The sequence below is a fragment of the Heteronotia binoei genome, chromosome 9 (genome assembly GCF_032191835.1).
Source record: "Heteronotia binoei isolate CCM8104 ecotype False Entrance Well chromosome 9, APGP_CSIRO_Hbin_v1, whole genome shotgun sequence".
In the NCBI taxonomy this organism is placed as follows: Eukaryota; Metazoa; Chordata; class Lepidosauria; order Squamata; family Gekkonidae; genus Heteronotia; species Heteronotia binoei.
Genome location: NC_083231.1, coordinates 27,238,119 through 27,258,938, shown reverse-complemented (window position 1 = coordinate 27,258,938; position 20,820 = coordinate 27,238,119). Strand labels below are relative to the sequence as shown.

Genomic DNA, 20,820 nt, shown 5'->3' with positions numbered 1-20,820 from the left:
GAGGTTAGAGATGGACAAAGCAGCTTATCTCCTGAGATTCCAAGACATTCCAGAGGAGAGAGGAGAAGATCTAGAGAGCAAGATCCTCAAACTATTAACAATTGATGGAGATAACGTTTTAAGTAACGGCAAAGCAGATATCGAATGGGTCAGAAGGGTGGCCTCTCCTTATACTAAGCAATTTGGCCTCCCAGGTGAAATCCAGTTTAGATTCACACGAACTGCAATCTGCGAAAAAATATTGAAACTGGCGAGAACTAACGGCTTGAAATGGGACGATAAGAATATCAAAGTCCTCAAAGATATACCTTGGCCAATACGACAGAGGCGTCTTGGTTATAAGAAGCTAACTACCTGGTTAACACAACAGAATATACAATATAGATGGCTGATTCCGGAGGGAGTCTTCTTCACATACCAATCAAGAAGATACAATCTAACTTCCCTTGATAAGATGGAAGAATTCTGGGCTAAATTCGTGGAATCCGATAGCCAAGACTCTGGATCTGGAGAAGACCAGGCAGAGGGGTTGGATCACCCCCCCCAAAAAACCAATGGAAGAGTCAAGACGAGGGCACAGACACAAAAAGAGAAACGGAAAATATCTGATAGTAAAACCTCCCCAGAATGATGGCTAGAAGGGATATGCAGATCCTATCGATTAACGTTAATAGTCTAAACGAACCCAAGAAAAGGAAGAAGCTCTTTTTACAAATACAAAAGACAAGATCCCAAATCGTATGTCTACAGGAAACACATATCAAGAAAGACGACAAAAAATATTTACAAAATAAAAAGTTAGGCCACCTTTATTGCTCTTGCAATTCGAAGAAGAAACGAGGAGTTGCGATTTATGTGCAAGAAAATATTGCTTCTAAACTACTGTATAGTGACGAGTCAGGTAGAATTCTCTTAATTGAAACAGAAATTAATGGCGGCAAAATAATTCTGGGGAACATCTACGCCCCCAGAGAAGGCCAAGAGAGATTCTATATCTTACTTTATCAGAAATTGCTCGAATACAATGCAGATAACTACTGCATTGTAGGAGATTACAACGCGATCTTTGACCCTAGCATAGGTAAGAAGCATGACACCAGCAAATCGACCAAATGTCGGAATGTGTTACCAAAATCCTTCATTCAAATGGTGGAAGAACTCAATCTGATTGACGCGTGGAGAACCAAAAATCCTCAAACTAAAGACTATACTTTTTTTTCCCATGCCCATAAGGGATGGTCACGAATCGACATGTGCTGGTTATCAGCGGCCTTAGCTTTATCAATCTCACAAGCACACATATTGCCAAAATCTTACGCAGACCACAACCCCATACAAATCAACTTACAAGACTTTCGCCCTAAAACACGCTGGACCCTTAATCTACAAATATTAAAAGAAAAGGCCTTTATCGAAAAAGCCAAAAAAGAAATTCAAATGTTTTTCAAACATAATCAGAAGAAAGATACATCGATGTTAACTATATGGGACTCTTTCAAAGCCTTTTTTAGAGGGATAGCCATCTGTTATTTAGCTAAGAGAAAGAAGGAGAAGATGAAAACTTATCAGGATCTACAGGCGCAATTGAAAGACCAGGAAATGCAACAAAAGGTTAGAAATACTAAAGAAATAAAATTAAAAATTCAAACTATACAACATAAAATTAATTTAATTCTTACAGAGGAAACGGAGAAAAACTTGAAATGGGCGAAACAACACTATTTCGAATACGCTAACAAAACCAGCAGATGGCTTGCCTATAAGCTAAGGAAGGAGAGGGCGAAAAATTATATTTCTTCTCTCAAGAATAGTTGTGATGATGAGGTCTCGCAAACTACTCAAATAAAAGAAATAATACACAATTATTATCAAGACCTATACGCCAAACGAGACATCCCAGAACAATCCCAGAAAGAATACTTAGAGCAGGTTAGAATTCGGCGTTTAACACAAGTACAAAAAGATAGATTGGAGGAACCTATCTCAATGTTTGAAATTAGTGAAGCCCTTAAAAAACAGAAAATTAACAAATCCCCGGGCCCAGACGGTCTGCCTATCGAATTTTTCCGAGCCTTTGAAGAAGTTTTGTTAGCGCCTTATAAGGAAGTGATAGAAGATATCCAAGAAACTGCTAAAATTCCAACATCATGGAGTGAAGCAATAATCTCTCTAATTCATAAAAAAGGTACAGATCCTCAAGAGGTTAAAAACTTTCGACCCATATCAGTATTAAATGCTGATTATAAAATATATGCTACAATTCTATCCAACAGATTAAAAAGCGTGATTTCATCAGTAATTCATGCTGATCAAACGGGATTTATCCCTGGCAGGAAGATGGGCCAGAACATAAGATATCTACTCAACATATTGGAATACTATCGCCAGCATCCAGATAAACAGTTTGCAGGCATCATGTTAGATGCTGAAAAAGCTTTTGATAAAGTTAATTGGTCTTTTATATTTCAATCATTAAAGGCAATTGGATGTGGCGAGAAGTTTATCCAACTCATGCAAGCTATCTATCTTAAACAAAAGGCTAGCATAAAAATTAATGGACATCTTTCAGAAGAGATTGAAATCCAACAAGGTACGAGACAGGGGTGTCCATTATCACCGCTTCTCTTTATTTTGACTTTGGAACCCCTGATTAATAGCATTCGAGATGACCAGGAAATTAAAGGGCTCAAAATTAAGGATAACAGCTATAAGATTCAAGCTTTTGCTGATGACGTCCTGCTTGCAGTGGAAGACCCTATACAGTCCATAGCCCGGCTTAAAAAGAGACTTCAAGATTATAGTACAGTATCTGGCTTTAAAGTAAACGCCCTGAAAACGAAATTTATATCTCAAAACATGACAAGGGACCAAATAACCTACCTAGAAAAAGAATCTGGATTCCAACATGAGAAGTAAAATACCTCGGCATATATGTAACTAACGATTTGAGATCTCTACAAAAAGATAATTATGACAAAATACTAAAAGAAATCCAAGAAGACCTGACTAGATGGAAAGATCTACAAATTTCTTTGCTGGGTAGAGTGGCCTCCATTAAAATGAATGTTTTACCTAGACTACTCTTCCTATTTCAAATGATTCCAATTTCACTATCCCCAAGTTTTTTTCAGCAACTTAATAAGACCATCTCGACATTTATTTGGCAAAATAAAAAGCCAAGAATTAGGCTTAAAATCTTACAAGATAGCAAGTCGAGAGGCGGCTTAGCCCTACCGGACTGGCGATTGTATTACCGAGCTTGTTGCTTAGTATGGGCTAAGGAATGGTACCTGCTAGAGAACAAAAGACTTTTATTGTTGGAGGGCGATGGCCTAACCCGAGGATGGCACTCATATTTGTGGTACCAGGCCCCCACGGGAAATAATATATTTCTAAGGCACGTAATAAGGAAGCCTATCTTTAAAGTGTGGAGTGAAGTCAAAAAAACATACTATACACGTGTACCTTATTGGGTATCCCCAACCGAAGCCTCCGTACATCCTAATGTATACAACTGGGATCTTAACTATAATTATGGAGCATTATTAGATAACACTTACAAACTTAAATTAGAGGATGAGGATTTTAAACTAGACTGGTGGACCAAAATGCAAATTAATTCTAAATTTCAGGCTGATAAATTGGTGGGGTTTTATAACAAACCCAATGAATTAGATGCGATCTTACAAGATGACGGGAAACTCATTTCTAAGGTCTATAACTGGCTTCTGCAGCAAAAAATGCAGGACGAAGTGGTTAAAGAGTGTTGGATTAATTGGCTTAAAGATTTCGGTTTTAATATTGAATTGAAAGAATGGGAGGAAATTTGGCGGCAAAATGTCCAATTGACTAGATCAGCGACCTTTAAAGAGAATCTTTATAAGATGGCTTACCGTTGGTACTTGACTCCAGCTAGACTGGCAAAAATCTATACCAACTATTCTAACAAGTGCTGGAAATGTTGCAGAATAAAGGGTACTCTCTTTCACATTTGGTGGCAATGTAAATATGCGAAAAAATTTTGGGCTCAAATCCATGACTGGTGTCAGAAAATTCTTAAATTAAGATTCGTTCACACCCCTGAGCTCTACCTGTTGAGTATTGTGAAAGAGAAAATATCGAAACCATCCAAAAAATTGCTGCTACATGCTGTAACGGCGGCCAGGATGTTATACGCCAAGTATTGGAAATCCCCCAAAATACCTGACAAGAATGAATTTATATTTAAGCTTTTAGAAACTGCCGAATTGGATGTGTTAACAAGATTAAGAGAGGGAGATTTACAGATTTGTAAAAAAACATGGGACCCATTATACTCATGGTTAAATAGAATGGGATTGGATATGAGGAATATGAAGTGGAGCAATGAATAGGCCCCTCCAGCTCAGGGTGGTGGGTGATTGGGTTTATTGTTTTTCATGTATATATGTATTTATTTCGACTTTTTGACTATATGACGTTTGTTTATTGTATGTTTGTTATGTTTGTTTAATAAACCGATTTGTTTAAAAAAAAAAAAGTTTTGGAGTGGATTGCCATCAGTATGCAATTGACATGCCGCTCTATTTCTCCTGGCAGATGAGGCTGGGGATGTGCTAAACCAGTGTCATGCTATGATAATGGACTGGATGAGGGCTTAACAAACTGAAGCTCAATTCAGACGAGACTGAAATGTTGTTGATAAATTATTCCTCTATGACTGAACTTGGGGGGGGGGGTGTTCAACCTGTTCTGGATGGGTCAGCACTCCGCCGAAGGAGCAGGTTCATAACTTGGGGATGCTCCTTGATCTGTCTTTGTCACTTGAGGCTCAGGTAGCTTTGGTGGTTCAGAGTGCTTTCTAGTAGCTTCAGCTGGTGGTTCAGTTGCTCCTATCCTATCTGGACAGGAATAGTCTGGTTTCAGTAATCTATGGTCTGGTAATCTCCAGATTGGATTACTAGAATGCACTCTACATGGGGCTGCCCTTGAAGATGGTTTGAAAGCTGCACCTGATGCAGAATGCTCCAGCCAGATTAATAACTTGAACCAGGAGGTCTGAACGCATGAGACCAGTTATGGCCTGTCTGCATTAGCTGCCCGTATGTTTCCTGTCCCAATTCAAGGTGCTGGTTTTATTGGGACAATACCTGTTGGGTGCCTCCCCCAGCCTCAAACTACGCAGCCGCTGTGCTCAGCCTCCAGAGCTTTCCTCTGGGTGTCAACTCCTTGAGAGTGTCAAGTTGAGGGACAGGTTTTTGGGTGGTGGCCCCACATCTTTGGAACAATCTCCCTGCTGTGGCCTGCCTGGTGCCTAATCTACCATCTTTTCGGCACCAGGTTAGGACAGCCCTGTTCAAAGAGGTTTTAAATATCTCCTTGGTCATTCAGGGGCCTGTTATGATTAGCTTGGTGCCTCTGTCAACTGTTTTCTACTGTTTCTAAATGTTCTTATATTTTTCATATTTACTGTATTTTACTGTTTTATACTTGTAAACCACTCAGAGAGCTTCGGCTATGGTCAGTATAGAAACAAAATAATTATTTTTATCTTGTCCATTCCTCAGAGCAGCAGATGTGAGTTTTCTTGCTCCATTTTGTCCTAATGCCCTTGTCAGATCGGGTTAAGCAATTCCAGAGTGAGTAGCAAGCTTGTATTTACCCGCTGATATGTTACTGTTATAGCTTGCTGTCTTCTTTGATTGCACCCAGAACATCACAGTACAGTGGCTTAACAGAGGGAAATGGTCAGAACACTTGTCTTTTTTCTTCTCCCCCAGAGATCTTTCCTGTACTGTGATCAACTGCAAGTCACAGGATGCTACTGTGTGGAAATGCCCAGTGTTTGAGAAATAAGTACCAAAAGGTAGCTCTGGGGTATATCTAATACAAACCGCTGTGTGCTTTTATGCTTTACTCTCCTTCCTCAAAGGGTCATGGGAATGGTAGTTTAGAATGGTGCTGATAATTTTGTACATACTACCACAGCATCCCCCTTTAAATCTTTAGCTATCTGAGATAAGTGGAGTCATCGCCACGCCTTCCTCTTCCCTGATTCATTTTTCAGTAGCAGCTTCACTGAATCGGAGGCGTTCTACTAAAACTGGGTATTTTTAAAAGGTGGCAGCAGAGGGTTTAATGGCATTTGCCAGCGGCTTTCCTTATTCTTGCTTTACTGTTCTGGCCAAATAGCTTCCTTGAGGTAGTCCTTCACCTTGTCACTCAGTGACTCAGGTTACCCATTACGTCAGGGCTCTGCTTGACAGATCGAGAGGGTGCCTCACAGCCCTTGCAGCTTCTAAGCACAATCCAGTTGGAGCGCAGGAGAGGGACGCTTTAGCCACAGCACATCATCCTCCCCGCCCAACCCCAACTTCTTTTCTCCTGCTTCTGGAGTGGGGGGACAAATGGATGTTTTTCTTCAGAAAGGTGCTTGAAAATTCTCTCTACCCCCAAGAAGAACATTTTCTCACAATGGAAGCTGGCTCCGGCATCCACGTCTACTGCTGCCTCTACTTGGTTGTCTCGGCATGGCTGATTTGTGGTAAGGTCTTTTCAACAGCGTGCTGCGTGGAGGCGGCTGGATCTCTTGGCCCCTGCAGTCCCACTGAAATAAACAAAAGGGATTTAATCAAAATTTATTTAATTCAATTTATATCCCGGCCTCCCTGCCAAGGCAGGCTCAGGGCAGCTCACATGCTCATGACTATACATGAGTATAGACATATGATAAACATAAAACAACAAAAGCAATTTAAAACATAGAAATTAAAATGGTTGAAGAACCACGGGAGTTGTAATTTTGGGAGACAATAGCACTTGCTGCAAACCCTTGGTTGGGAGTCATTGAGATGAAAGGGGTTTGCAAAATAAATTTATTTAAATAATCAGTATTTAAGTATAATGTACTTCCTTCAAAAGTATTTTGTTTCTGTGCTATTCTGTTGCAATTATTTTAACATATCACACTGCTAACCAGTCAACACCCCGCCCCCAACACAGGTGCTGATGCAGCACATGGGAAATACGCTCAAATGCTCTTTAATGAACTTTTTGAAGACTACTCAAATGCTCTTAGACCTGTGGAAGATACAGACACAGTATTGAATGTCACCCTTCAGATCACACTTTCCCAAATTAAAGATATGGTAAGCATAAATACAGATTATATTGGTGGGCAAGCTCCAGATTTTATTCACCAGCTTTAAAAAAAAAAATGTTTCTGCTTTTGTTATTCACAGTTTATGTTTTACTTGAAGAGATCAAAAGGCATTCTTTCACCTCAGTTATGCAATTCTTTCCCTAGTCTTTTCCCTAGTATTTCTTTGTATCATTAAGAATGGTCTGTTATTTTGTAATGAAAATACTTTGCCATAATTTAACATTTGGATATAACAAAATGTAAATAGAGTTGAATGGATTTTCCCTTTCTTCTAACCACCTGTACCTCCCACTATTTCTGAAAGTTAGGGGGGCCTTGAGAAATTGGATGGAATTTGCCATGGAAAGATGCAATGGAATCGAGGAAATGAACAGAGAGCCACTGTGATGTAGTGGTTAAAATGTCAGACTAGGATCTGGGAGACCCTGATTTGAATCCACACTCTACTACCGAAACTCAGCTTGGTGTAGTGGTTAAGAGCAGTGGACTCTAATCTGGAGAACTGGGTTTGATTCTTCCCCACTTCTCCAAAGGCAGCTGCTGAATCAGCCACAGTTCTCTCAGAGCTGTTCTCTCATGAGTAGTTCTCTCAGAGCTCTCTCAGCTCCACCTACCTCACAGGGTGTCTGCTGTGGGAAGAGGAAAGGAAGGAAATTGTAAACCGCTCTCAGACTCTGAGTGAAGGGCAGGGTATAAATCCAATCTCTTCTTCTTACCAGGTGATCTCAGGCCAGCCACACATTCTCAGCCCTAATCTGTGTCACAGGGTGGCTGTGAGGGTAAAACTGAGGGGGGAAGAACCATGTTGTATGCCAACTGGGGAAAAAAGGCAGAGTATAAATAAAATACTCTTCCCCCCCCACCCATGCATTATAAGGTATGAAAACATCTTGTATTGGCTCAGACAGATAATTACCGTAGGTCTGAAGCACCTACGCTGGCTGCTGGCAGCTAATCAGTCTCAGTCTGACGACATTTAAAGCCCTGCCTCCCCCCAAATACTTTAAAACTGGGGATAGCAGACACTGAACTAGGGACCTTACATACTCAGAAGGAAGTGGCCTTGTTCTGAGATATGACACCTCCATTCATAAATTTTAGGAAGCCATGCAGATGCAATGTACATAGAAATATGTACATTTAAGCATGCGGCTTAAAGTACGTTTTATACAGTTACCTGTCCTAGGAAATGGGATTGCCACAACTCTCTCCATGGGGAGGTGGCTGTGGGTTCAGTGGCAGAGCATCTGCATGGCATGCAGAAGGTCCCCGGTTCAATCCTTGGCATCTCCAGTTAAAAGAACCTGGTAGTAGGTGATGTGAAAGACCTCTACTTAAGACCCTGGAGAGCCCCTGCCAGTCTGAGTAGACAGTACTGACACCTTGATGGGCCAAGGGTCTGATTCAGTACAAGAAGACGACGACATTGGATTTATATTCCACCCTCCACTCTGAATCTCAAAGTGGCTCACAATCTCCTTTCTCTCCCTCCCCCACAACACACACCCTGTGAGATAGGTGGGGCTGAGAAAGCTCTCACAGAAGCTGCCCTTTTAAGGACAACTCCGCAAGAGCTATGGTTGACCCAAGGCTATTCCAGCAGCTGCAAATGGAGGAGTGGGGAATCAAACTGGGTTCTCCCAGATAAGACTCTGCGCACTTAGCCACTACACCAAACAAGGTAGCTGTATGCATGTTCATATAGACACATGGTGGTAGTCTCCTGTTTTGACTCCCCATAATGTGGCAAACAGGTCTTATAATCAGGGCCGGACCGACACCCTGGGGTGCCCTAGGCATACTTGCTGCCTGGGACCCCCCCCAAAGCGCTCCCCCCCTTGTGGCTCCGCACCCCCTCCCTGCCGCGTTCCCTTCCTTCCCCACGTGTCAGTTGCAATGCCGGAACCGGCTCTCACACCATGTTCCAGCGATCTAAACACCCCCCCCCCCCGCCGACAACGACTTGCTCGGCAGGTAAAACCGTGCCGTGGGGCCTCGCTTACACTCTGTCCAGCAGACCGGCGTCCTGAAAGGGCAGCCTCGCTGTCACTGACTCCTGCCCTCCCCACTTTCTGAATGGGAGTGGAGTCAGCGACAGCAAGGCCACCCTTTCAAGACGCCAGTCCGGACAGAGTGCAAGCGAAGCCCCACGGTGCGGTTTTACCCGCCAAGGGAGACATCGCTGGCGGGGGGGGGGGGGGCTTTAGATCACCAGAACGCGGCATTACAGCCAGTTCTGGCATCGCAACTGACATGTGGGAAAGGGAGGGAGGGGGAGGAGGCAGGGAGGGGGAAGGCATGGCGGGGAGAGGGGAGGCATGCTGTGGAGGGGAAGGGAAGGGAGGGGCAGCAGTGGTGGCAGGGGAGGTGGCAGGCAAACTAGGTGCTTGCCTGGGCCACCAGGAGGGGATGGGGAGCCAAATTTTGTGCCCCCAACCTCCCGCGCCTTAGGCAACCACCTAGTTTGCCTAGTGGGAGAGCCGGCCCTGCTTATAATCCCATTGCTGCTGACCTAACCATGCCATGGAGTTTCTACAGAGAAGCTCCCCCTGTCTTTACTGAAGTGTAACCTGACTTTTAGGAGGACACCGAGTTTGGGGGTGGGGGGAAGTGTGTGTTACAGATGCATTTAGGTGTACTGTCAATTTTACAGGATGAAAGAAACCAAATTTTAACAGCCTACTTATGGATTCGACAGACTTGGTATGATGCCTACCTGAAGTGGGACAAGGATAAATACGATGGGCTAGATTCTATCCGAATTCCCAGCAACCTTGTATGGAGGCCAGACATTGTCCTATACAACAAGTGAGTGGAGATTTTAAAAAGTACCTTGGAATGTGCAAACAAGAAATTAGCATGATATTCATCTGTCTACTTCTTGCCCCCCACTCCTGAGTCTTGCCCCTTCTTAGAATTTCAAGTTTTCAATCTGATTAGCCTTTTTGGGATCACAGCCCCACAAATAGAGGACAGTGATGGGAATGGCATTACACCCTAAATTCTCACACTGATTGGTCAGCAGGGAGGCAGTCATGCCTGCAGAGAGCCACCACAGGCCCCAGTGGGTTTAAAAAAAAACAGTGGTTTTTTAAAAAAATTAAAGCTGGGAATTCAGAGAATATGGTGCATAATTTGGAATAATGGTGTGTCAGTATAATGCTATAAAATTGTTGGATAAAAAAGAAAATAAAACCCCTCTGCAGTGGAGAGGGAATGACTGCTGTGTGCACAGGACTAAGAAAAAGTCCAACGTTTTCACCCACACCGCAACCACCCAGACTTCGCTGCTATCTTTCTCATAACTTCAGAGCGAAGCGGGTCTGAGAAAGAGCAGAGAAGAGTCAGAGAAACTCTAGAAATTACAGGAATGCATCACCAGCCACAGGGAAGTGGGGGGGGGGGTGGAACTTGCTTTCCAACAGCACTGAACTTGGGGCAAAAAAGGCTGTACAGAAACACTACTTTCACAAAAAGCCACCCAGAAACTTCTGCATTACAGCAAACACTGTGAGAGCATTCTGACAGCAGACACTTAAATCAACTTTCCGCCTCTTTGGTACTCCCATATTAGGCTGGAAACATCCCTTGCTTCAACCAGACAAGAGAGTGTGAATGTAAAATGCAAACTGGCCAGCATACTCATTCACACTACAGAGTGATTGTCCAAGTGATGAAAGCTCATTCTGGAATTCATTTTATTAGTCTTTAAAGTGCCAGTGGACTTACATTTTGTTTTGCTACACCAGCATGGCCATCCCTCTAACACTGCAAATAAATCTCTGCTGCATGAACAAACAAATGTTAATTATTTCTGCAGGAGATTTGTATCCTATCTTCCAGCATAATCAGGGTCATCTAGGTGGGTGACAACTACCAAAAAGGTGGTCCCCTATGCAAGCACCAGTCGTTTCCAACTCTGGGGTGACATTGCTTTCACAATGTTTTTATGACAGACTTCTTTACCGGGTGGTTTGCCATTGCCTTCCCCAGTCTTTTACACTTTACCCCCAAGCAAACTGGGCACTAATTTTTACTGACGTTGGAAGGATGGAAGGCTGAGTCAACCTTGAGCCAGTTACCTGAACCCAGCTTCTGCCGGGATTCAACTCACATCATGAGCAAAGCTTGGACTGCAATACTGCAGCTTACCACTCTGCACCACAGGGCTCCCTCAACAACTACAAAGGGTGGCATAAAAACACATGAAACAAATTTGAAAGCAACTAAGTACATACATCAATTAAAAACAGACACCTATTAAAAACAAGGCAGAAAGGAACAACCACTGCCGGCCCATGGGCATGTGGTACCCCAGGCAGGCTCCCTGCCCGCTGCCCCCCCACCCTCCTTTCCTTCACAGCACTGCCATCACCCCCCCCACACACACACCGAGGCTGATCCTTCAACAGCGTTGCACTCCATCCCCCCCCAAGCTGATCCTTACCCCCCCCACACTGCTGCCGCCCTCCTTCCCTTCGCAGTGCTGCAAGCCAGCACCACACTCCGTCGCCCCCCCTCACTGCTGAGCCGAGGCTGGTCCTTACTGGCTTCGAAGCAGCTGGCACATTATCTTATCCTCTGAAGAGCCCGCAGGAGGAGAGCTCACTCCCTCTCCTTCCCGGAACTGGAAGTGAGGGGGAGCAAAGTCTCCTCTTGTGGGCTCTTCAAAGGATTAAAAACTGTGCCAGCTGCTTCGAAGCTGGTAAGGACAAGCCACTGGGGGAGGGGGGGGGCGCGGCAGCAACAGAGTACGGTGCTGGCTTGCAGCACTGCGAAGGGGGGAGGGAGGGAAGGGGTGGCAGGGGGAGGAGGCAGGCAAATTAGGCATTTGCCATGGGCACCGGGAGAGGGGAAAACCCAATTCGGCACACCCCACCTCCCAGTGCCCTAGGAAACCACCTAGATTGCCTACTGGGCGAGCCGGCCCTGGGAACTGAAGGAAAGCCAGGCAAAACAGAAAAACTTTTCACCTGCTAGCAGAAGCCAACAACAGATCGACCGAGCACCAAAAAATGATGGGTTTAGACTGAAGCAATGACATACGTATAATGTGTTCACATAGATGAGAATGCAGAGGCATTTGTACTCCAGCTAAGGTAGTTTTTACCTTTGCACTGCAATCACAATTGAAGTCAAAAAACTGTTTTAACATCTTATGAATAATTACACACCACCATCTTGCGTAATTCCTTTTTTTTAGGGCCGATGATGATTTTTCTGAGCCCGTGAACACCAACATTGTGTTGAGGTATGATGGAAAAATTACTTGGGATTCACCAGCTATAACAAAGAGCTCCTGTGTTGTAGATGTCTCTTACTTCCCCTTCGACAGCCAGGAGTGCAATCTTACCTTCGGTTCCTGGACCTATAATGGTAACCAAGTGGATATATTCAACATCTTAGATAGCGGGGACCTCTCGGACTTCATCGAAGATGTGGAGTGGGAGATTCACGGCATGCCGGCCGTTAGGAACGTGATCACATACGGCTGTTGCTCAGAGCCTTACCCAGATGTGACGTTCACCCTGATTTTGAAAAGGAAATCATCTTTCTACATATTTAATCTCCTCCTTCCTTGCCTTTTGATCTCCTTTCTGGCTCCACTGGGCTTCTACCTGCCAGCAGACTCTGGAGAAAAGGTTTCGCTTGGCGTTACTGTTCTGCTGGCTCTAACTGTGTTCCAGCTGATGGTTGCAGAGAGCATGCCTCCTTCTGAAAACGTGCCCTTGATTGGTAGGTACTTGCACGGTTTGGAAACGGTTTGCAAACAGTAAATGGTTTTACAATAGAGCCACCGAGCATGGTAAAGGGGATAGGTGGCGCCACCATCTGCTAAGAAACAAGCCAGCACACTGCAGTTACTTCTTGCTAAATTCATTAAATCTGCTAAAGATCCCCGGGTTAAAGGATGCCCGTCTGACCACTACAAGGGCAAGAGGCTTTTCCGTGGCTGAGCCTGCCCTCTGGAATGCCCTCCCTGAGGACATGAGGGCCCTGCGGGATTTGTCACAATTCTGCAGGGCCTATTTGTTCAGGCAGGCTTTTAAGACCTAAAAGGAGGCACTTTTAACACCTACAGGGGTGTATCATCTGCCCCATAGCATCATGACAAATTAAATTCGACACAGACAGAACGCCATCGGAGTTGAAATTGAGCTGTATTTAAATTGTTTTAATATTTTAATGTTTTATTACTACAATGTGAATTGTCACCGAATTGTGACTGTTGTTAGCCGCCCTGAGCCCGTTGGGGAGAGCGGGATATAAGTGCAGTAAATAAATAAAATACTGGGGATCTTTAATGCAGACGCTAAAAAGAGCCCCGTGGAGCAAAGTGGAAAAGCTGCAGTACTGCAGTCAGAGCCCTCTGCTCACGATCTGAGTTCGATTCCAGCGGAAGCTGGTTCAGGTATCCGGCTCCAGGTTGACTCAACCTTCCATCCTTCCGAGGTCTGTAAAATGAGTACCCAGCTTGCTGGGGGGAAAGTGCAGATGACTGGGGAAAGCAATGGCAAACTACCCCGTAAAAAAAAGTCTGCCGTGAAAATGTTGTGAAAGCAATGTCACCCCAGAGTCGGAAACAACTGGTGCTTGCATAGGGGACCACCTTTACCTTTAAAAAGCCACACTGCAAGCAAACCCAGTAGTAAGGGCCAGATTAAACCCTGTGGAGGCCCCTAGGCAGTCAAAATCTCGGAGGCCTCCTCGCAAAGTATCTCAGAGTCTGAGCGGCCACTCTGTCGCCTGCGGCCCCTAATGCAGCTTGCAGGCACCTTCTCAAAAGCCCCTTTGACAAAGCTGCGGGGGAGAGGCAGAGAGAGGCAAACGTGGCAATGACGCCAGCAGTAGCCACTCCAAGCAAGTTGGGCAATGAGCGGTTTAGTTGCTGGCTGGGAGGGCTGCAAGCAGGGGGGAAAACAAGGGGGGAAGCCAGCCCAGGGCTTCTAAAGGCATGGGGGCCCATAGGCCAATGCCTACTTGGCCTAATTGTTAATCCAGCCCTGCTCAGAAGTCAGCCATATGATGGATACTTAGGATTGCAATGCTCTTTTTAAAGCCGGCTGGGCAGTGGCAATGCCTCTTTCGAAACCAAGCAAATGACCATGGCCAGTCTACTCTTCTTCCTGGCCCCTCTGCCTCTTAGCTGCCCTAACCAAGCCCACTGCACAGCTAGTATTACTGCTGCCTATTGGACTGGAAACCTGAGGGGCTTCAAGCTTGAGCACCCCCATGCCACTGTGCCCTAAAGAGGGAACTACTCAGTACCCCCAATCACGCCAGCAAAGAATCCAAAGAATAATCATATGTCAGAGGGGATCATGACCCTTATAAAGTCTTCTGGGTCGTCTTGTTTGCCGAGTAACTAGGGCATGATGCTCTGGTAGCTCCCAGCTGGTTAGCACAAGGCCACCCACTATTTTGGTGTGGCACAAGTTGCTACCTGAAAGCCATAGACCTACCCTATAACTTAGTTTTTCCAAATTGTTATTTGCTCATTGATGGCTTTTGTCAAGCATCACAAGATGGCCGCTAGGCTGCAGAATGGGGTACATTCAAGGTGTCAATAGCTATCGACTATGAAAGCTGCCACCCATTGTCCATCATATTCAGAGGTAGGACAAATCTTGGGGACAAACAACAGGGATTGTTTCCTCCATCTCACTCTGTGGGGAGCATTTCCAGAGACAGAGAGAGCTGGAGATATCTTAGGTGTGATGTCCCAGGACAATTCTTACACTTTGCAAGAGACAATCCATATTTCCATTTCGTATTTGCATTTCAAAAGCAATCTTATTAATGTCAATAAAATGTTATTGATCAATGTGCAATGGATTTCTAACAGTGACCTTGTTTAATGCCATCCTTTGGAAACCTCTCTGATTTGCCTTTGCATTTGGATCAATGCCATTTATTCAGATATGTACACCACATTTGCCTCCACAAGGGGAACCAAAGATGCGTATAATGTCATTCACCCACCTCTTTTTTTCTTGTAACAGCCCCCACTCTGAGGTTAGGTTAGGTTGAGAAAGAGTGGATGACCCAAGCTTACTTCCATGGCAGAGTGAGGATCTGAAACCACATTATTTATGTATTTGATTTATATCCCACCTCTCTCCCCTAACGAGCACCCAAAGCGGCTTACATGCCTTTCCCAGATCCTAGTCTGACACTTTAACCATAGCACCTACTCTGGCCAATTGTTATAGCAGGAAAGGAAAGTGGTGTCTTTTCCTAGCTGGGAAACTCCCTTAGACCGAGGGTTCTCTGGAAATTACTCTCGTAACCAGTTGCTACCATTCAGTACCCCCCGAGAATATCTAGAATGACCTGCTGAGAAGGTACTCTTCCAGCACAGTATTACAGCAATAACTAAGTAGAAACCCTAGGAAATACCTTATAATCAACTACGAAGCACTTGTACCATCTAGCACAGGGGTGTTAAACATGCAGTTCAGGGGGGGCTGAATCAGGCCCCCGGAGGGCTCCTATCAGGCCCCCGAGCAACTGGCTGTCATCTGCTTCCTTCTCACTCTCTTGCTTCTTTCTGTATCACAGCTTGCTGTGCAAGGCTTGCTCAATTACACAGGGGCTACAGAGAAAAACCTCTATTGGCTGAGGCTCCTCCCTTGAGGAGGAAGCTGGGAGGACTAGCTTGCTTTGCCAGGCTCTCTCAATTGCACAGTAGAGCTACTGAGCCAAGCCTCTGTTCCTTTTATTGGCTGAGGGTCCTCCTGCCTCCAGTCCCTGGGGAAGGAAGGAAAGAGCCAGAGCTTCCTTTGCCCAGTTCCCTGGATCCCATGGAAGAAATACAAAGAAAGCACCTTTAAGACCAATGAGTGCTAACGTTTTAAGCAAGTTTTAAGTTTTTAAAAATATATATTTGTGTTTGTGTTCTTTATAAAATTTATTTCTCTGCTACCTAATCTTAAATAGGTACAACCAGACACGGCCTGGCCCAACAAGGTCTCTTTTATGTCAGATCCGGCCCTCATAACAAATGAGTTCAACATCCCTGATCTAGCACATAGATCTATACTTAAAAAGAAAACCCCAGACCTGACCTTTTCCTTGGAGTTACATAGCAATTGCAGAGAACATCAAAGTCTGTTGGCCCCAATTTGGACCAGGATTGCAGTACAGGGAGACTGAACACAACAATTCTGAACTGAATTACACCCCCCCAGACTTTTAAAACTAAGTTCCCCACAGTTGCACCATTACAAATAATGTATCTCACAGTTTTGCTTCTAAGCTGAGACTTCAATCACTATACCACACTGGCTCTCAAACAGCTTCATAAATTCAATTTCTCCTTACTAATCTTATGGGGTTTTTTTTACATCACAGGTAAATATTACATTGCTACTATGACAATGATCACAGCATCCACAGCGCTGACCATCATCATAATGAATATTCACTACTGTGGATCAGGGGCCAAACCTGTCCCCCAATGGGCAAGGGTGGTTATTTTGGACTACATGTCAAAGATCTTCTTTGTTTATGATGTGGGCGAAAACTGCACAAGTTTGCAACGAGCGGAAGGCCACGACTCAAAGCTGAAAAAAATCAATACGTGTCCAAGAGAGGAAGAAATATATGAAGGGGGAAAGAGTTCCCTTGCAAAGACCAAAAGCAACAGTGGTGACCTCAGAAAGAAACTGCCCGGGGATGTGAACGATGGATACAGAGTCCCATGTGAAAATGCAAGGGATATTGTTAGCTGCTGCTCATGTTACAAAGTACTGATTAAGAACATTGAATACATTGCAAATTGTGTAAGGCGCCACAAAGCCAACCATGCAAAAGGAGTGGAGTGGAAAAAAGTGGCAAAAGTGATGGACAGGTTCTTCATGTGGATTTTTTTCATTATGGTCTTTTTCATGAGCGTTCTGATTATTGGCAAAGCACTTTAAACTAAGCAGGGCTGCTGCTGGAGTACCTGTTCCTCAAATGCTTCCTCAAATACTGTTGCAGCAGGTCCCTATGCTTAGTGGAAAAAGTTAATTGCTTTCCTCCTCACTCTTCTCCACTAGATACACATATTTAGGATTAAATTGGTGATTTTCAGCAGGCTTGATTTTAGGCAGAAATCTCAGTGATACTTACTTCCAAGCAAGTGAGTACTGGACATATTGAGGTGCTGTACCTTGGTAGCACATGGTAAATGACTGAAGAGTCCTAAAAGAGAGAAAAAGAAATGGTAGAACTTGCAAACATCTAAGACAAACTAGTGGTTTAATTGACAGAAGGGGGCTTGGGTTCAAGTCCCCACTTTGTGGCCTTGTGCAAATAACTGTTTCTCAGTCTTGCCTACCCCACCCGGTTGTTGATGATAAAATAATTGGATCCATTTCAACCATGAACTCCTCAGAGGAGAGAAAATGTTATTTCTTTAAAGACTAATGAAAGGCCAGCAAACAGTGCTTAGCAGGGAACTGTGTACACAGCTTTTGCTGATATCTGGAAGTAACAGGTAAATCACAAAGCCCGTTTGACCGTTCTTACATAAAACCTGCAAGCAACAGCACTGAAAAAGGACTGTGTACATGGCTAGAATGCCACATACCTTCAGTCCTGGCAGTGGGGATTTCTATATCATGCCACTTCATTCTTCTGTACTTTTGCCCTGCCTATCCCAAATGCCATTCTTCCATCATCTTGATGTCTCATTGCCATAACAAAGAATCTCTTAGATCAAACCTGTCCTCCTTGATGCTTGTCTGCACAGCTACCTTTCTTGAAAAAAAAATATAATCAGAACAAGCACAATAAAAGATATCTGGGACAGAAGCCAGTAGCTTTGTCTCAAGACTCAGATTCAAACTAACTTTGCAAGGTTGGGCTCCTACTTAACTCATCCTGCCTGCCTACCTGCCTCTTAAAGTTCCTCAGCTCTATCTTCTGTCCTTTTATCTCTGTCCCTTTTTGCCCCTTCCAACACAGCAGTGCTGGTACACTCACAGGAGACAGGAGACCGACTAGCATTTTAAACACATGCATCGTGGAACAAGCTTATTAGCATATATTTCTTCTGTGTGCAACTGCAGGCATCTACACTCTGTACCGCATCTGTCCCTCCAAAGAACCCCAAGCAATACCTTTTATTAAGGTCAGCTAAAATAATAGGCCTTATAGTGCAAGCTTCTTAGTTGTTGAGCATGCTAAGGCACAAACTGGTATCAGCTAGCCATGCCCTGTGTTCACTGAAGTCAGCTAAGCATCCTACAGGGGCTGCAGAGAAAAAGGCCTAAACAATCTGTTTCCTAGCACTACCAAACCCCAGGTAGGGGCAGGGGATCCCCCAGTTTGGAGATCCTCCTCCTGCTTCAGGGTCATCAGAAAGCGGGGGCATGTCTGCTGGGCACTCCATTATTTCCTATGGAGACCAATTCCCATAGGGTATAATGAAGAATTGATTCATGGGTATCTGAGGCTCAGGAGGGGGGCTGTCTTTTGAGGTACAGGCACCAAATTTTTAGCATAGCATCTGGTACCTCTCCCCAAAATACCCTCCAAGTTCCAAAAAGATTGGACCAGGGGGTCCAAATCTATGAGCCGCCAAAAAAGGTGCCCCTGTCCTTCATTTTTTTCCAGTGGTGGGAAGGCATTTAAAAGGTGTTCAGTCCCATTAAACGTGATGGCAAGAACTCCCTTTGAAGTTCAATTATGCTTGTCACAAACTAACTCCTGGCTCCACCCCTATGTCTCCTGGCTCCACCCCCAAAGTCCCCAGATATTTCTTGAATTGGACTTGGCAACCCTACTGTTTCCCCATTTTCTTCTGCTTAACATCGTGCCTGATGGAGAGTTCTAGCGATCCTGAAAGTTTGCACAATGTATTACTTCGGCTGGGCCTAATAAACAATATTCCATGACGTTCGAGTCAAGCTGGGGCACCTTTAAGACCAACAAAGTTTTTTTCAAAGTATACTTTTGCTTACATGTACCTGACTGCTTATTTTCTGATTGCTTCTTTATTTTTTGTATTTTTGTATTTATATGTGCATGTGCGTGCACCTGGAAGTCATAGCAACCTCTGGTGACTGGCCCCTACTGAGGGCCTGGAGGATATTCAGAAAGATGGTTGAATAAAGCCTGCCTTTTCCACCTGGTTCTGGTATTTCAAGGTCCTCCTCCCATCCAACTGCTTGCCAGAGTCTGCCCTGCTTAGCTCCTGAGACATGGCAAGATCAGGCTTGCCTGGTTAGGGCATTTTCTGATCCATCTTGTTTATGTTACAGCACCTATCTCTCTCCTGTGTAATCTGCCTGGAAAAAATGTAGACCTTAATGCTAGCATATTCTAGCATGGCATCCGCTGGACCTTGCCTACAACAGTGAAAATATGAACCAAGCTAAAAGCTGATACCATTAGGTATATCTCGGACCTTCAGACATGCGTGAAAATGGTCAGAGTTACCTTTTGTCATTTTAGAAACCTTGTTATCATTAGACACCCAAATGCAATGCAGCCCTGCAAAGGGAGCCTGGTCAAGAGGTCACTCGAAAAAAAAACTCATTTTCATAATTGTTGCAGGTAATGGGGGTGGCTCAGGTGAAGCTGTAACGCGAGAGGCTGCGCAACTGAACTTCAAAGCAACCCCTTCGTAGTTCTCATTCCTCCCCACACCTTCACCCCCCTCAAAAAAACAAAAAGAGTCATTTGTGAAAGATGATCCGGATGCTCCTGTAAATGATGCATAGAATTCTTAATGACGGGTTTTACCTTTGGTGCGGAATAATTCAAGATGTAACCGTATCAGGATCCTCATTCATAATATATCACTCGAAAGACTGGGGTCTAACGCTAAAGGGACGGGCAGACAAAGCCCACATTTAATGCAAGCTTATCGTTTACAAGAGGTCAAAAAGGTCAACTTTCCTCACCCAGAGAGGAATCGGACCCTCCCAAGAAGAGTACCACAGCTGAACAGTATGACTTGCAGCGTGTGGAAGAGGACTAGTTTTCCTGATGCCATGCATAGAAGATTATACTGACACATTCCAAGTTAAATAAACTGGAAGAACTCTTGGTCACAACAATCACTACATTGGAGCAGAACATTTTCATTGCACATGAAACAAAGGGTGGAAAATAGCAATTCCTCAAAGTTTGTGAATACAGTTATACTTACATGTCTCCCTAATAATTTTTTTAGGATTTTCCTAGCCCACAAATATTGTTTACTAGCATGCCTGCCTGCCTGCCTCCCCACTCCCACAGTCTAGAAAGGATATAGCAGGGGTGGCCAAATTGTGGCTCAGGAACCACATGTGGCTCTTTCACACATATTGTGTGGCTCTTGAAGTCCCCACAGCCACATTGGCCAGCTTGGAGAAGGCATTTCTTTCTTTAAATCACTTCACCAAGTCAGCCGGCAGCTTGGAGACTGCATTTTAAGTTAAAAGTTGCTTACTTTTCATCTCTCCCCCCCTCATCTATTTGCCTTCCTTCCTTGCAGCTCTCAAACATCTGACCTTTATTCTAAGCAGCTCTTACATTAAGCAAGTTTGGCCACCCCTGGGAAAAAGCATTGTCAGCCTCCAAGCCGGGGGGGGGGGGGGGGGGCGGACACAACAACCTGGGATCACAGTTCATATCACAGAAAATACAGAAAAACAAACACCCTGAAATATTGGCTAGCAACATTTAGTAACACTTTTTAAAGA

At 44.4% G+C, this 20,820-nt stretch overlaps 1 protein-coding gene across 2 annotated transcripts; it reads left to right on the top strand.

The window, feature by feature from the left end:
• The first annotated feature begins 3,042 nt into the window (after positions 1-3,042).
• On the top strand, positions 3,043-17,094 carry CHRNA9 (cholinergic receptor nicotinic alpha 9 subunit). Of its 2 annotated transcripts, none has more exons than XM_060246349.1 (5): positions 3,043-6,523; positions 6,982-7,127; positions 9,840-9,949; positions 12,345-12,877; positions 16,496-17,094. In XM_060246349.1, the coding sequence occupies exons 1-5, from the start codon at positions 6,391-6,393 to the stop codon at positions 17,062-17,064; spliced, it is 1,491 nt and encodes a 496-aa protein (XP_060102332.1). In that variant the 5' UTR covers positions 3,043-6,390; the 3' UTR covers positions 17,065-17,094. The 2 variants fall into 2 exon arrangements, with proteins under 2 accessions (XP_060102332.1, XP_060102330.1); XM_060246347.1 differs by having other exon boundaries at positions 9,795-9,949.
• The last annotated feature ends 3,726 nt before the right edge of the window (positions 17,095-20,820 follow it).